The sequence below is a fragment of the Tetrao urogallus genome (genome assembly GCF_951394365.1).
Source record: "Tetrao urogallus genome assembly, chromosome: 2".
NCBI classification, from domain to species: Eukaryota; Metazoa; Chordata; class Aves; order Galliformes; family Phasianidae; genus Tetrao; species Tetrao urogallus.
Window position 1 is genome coordinate 97,349,178 of NC_136814.1, and position 1,460 is coordinate 97,350,637.

Genomic DNA, 1,460 nt, shown 5'->3' on the forward strand with positions numbered 1-1,460 from the left:
GGGGCTGGGCCGGGGAGCCGGGAGCCCCGGGGCACTGCCCTGCCCTGCACCCCGAAAGCGAGGGGGAAGGATCCGCGCTGGGAGTTTCCCCTCACTCGGAGGGGAGGGATGTAGCGGGGGAGAAATGGGTGCTCGGGGCGGAATCGCTGAAGTCTTTTGTATGTGTCTTGATTTTTTATTTTTTTTTCCTTTCTCTCTTCCTTTCCTTCCCTCCGTTTGCACTCTCGTTTTCTCTGTCCCTGCCCACCCCACCCTTCCTCCAGATCCGGCGATTCCTGCCCTCGCCTCGCCCTGTCATTGATGGGAAATCAACTGGATCGCATCACCCACCTGAATTACAGTGAGCTGCCTACCGGGGACCCCTCGGGGATCGAGAAGGACGAGCTGCGCGTCGGGGTGGCTTACTTCTTTTCGGATGAGGAGGAGGACCTGGACGAGCGAGGCCAGCCAGAGAAGTACAGCGTGAAGGGCTCCGGCAGCCCTGGCCAGGAGACGCCCACCCACCACCTCCACCACCAGCTCGTGCTGAACGAGACCCAATTCTCCGCTTTCCGCGGCCAGGAATGCATCTTCTCCAAGGTCAGCAGCGGCCCCCAGGCTGGGGACCTGAGCGTCTACTCGGTGTCAGCGCTACCTGCTCTCTGCAAGCCGGGGGACCTGCTGGAGCTACTCTACCTGGGGCCGTCGGAGCAGCCGCCGCCGCACTGGGCAGTGTACGTGGGCAGCGGGCAGATCATCCACCTGCACCAGGGGCAGATCCGCCAGGACAGCTTGTACGAGGCGGCCGCGGGCAACGTGGGCCGGGTGGTGAATAGCTGGTACCGCTTCCGCCCACTGGTGGCTGAGCTGGTGGTGCAAAACGCCTGCGGGCACCTGGGCTTAAAAAGCGACGAGATCTGCTGGACTAACTCCGAGAGCTTCGCCGCCTGGTGCCGCTTCGGGAAACGGGAGTTCAAAGCCGGGGGGGAGCTGCAGGCTGCTGCCGGCACCCAGCAGCAGTACTATCTCAAGATCCACTTAGCGGAGAACAAAGTGCACACGGTGAGGTTCCACAGTCTGGAGGATCTAATACGCGAGAAGCGCAGAATCGATGCCAGTGGCAAACTGAGAGTGATCAAAGACCTGGCTATAGTGGATGGGAAAGAATAGTGCGCAGTGGGGTACATGGTTATCTTCCTTCTGCCCTACTGGGGAGCCCAGCCTGCCACAGGGGCGGCCGGCTGCACCCTCTTTCCATGGGACGCGACTGAAATCAGGATCCATGGCAACATTCCAAACAAACAGCGTTCTTTACACCCATAGCCAGTATTTTGTTTGGCTTTCAATAGTGTTAATGCTGAAAGAGCGCTTGAGAGAGAGGAAGAAAAGAGGGGGGAGGTGCACGAAGGCTGTTCTCAGTGTGTGGACAAAGTCTCTCCTGTTAATCGATGTTGACCATTCTAGCAACACGCTAATAAAAT

At 59.2% G+C, this 1,460-nt stretch overlaps 1 protein-coding gene across 1 annotated transcript; it reads left to right on the top strand.

Moving 5' to 3' along the window:
* Positions 1 to 300: 300 nt before the first annotated feature.
* Positions 301 to 1,149, top strand: LRATD1 (LRAT domain containing 1; the record flags this gene model as incomplete). Its single annotated transcript, XM_079550847.1, has 1 exon — positions 301 to 1,149. One exon carries the CDS (start codon positions 301 to 303, stop codon positions 1,147 to 1,149), a length of 849 nt encoding a protein of 282 aa, XP_079406973.1.
* Between the last annotated feature and the right edge of the window lie 311 nt (positions 1,150 to 1,460).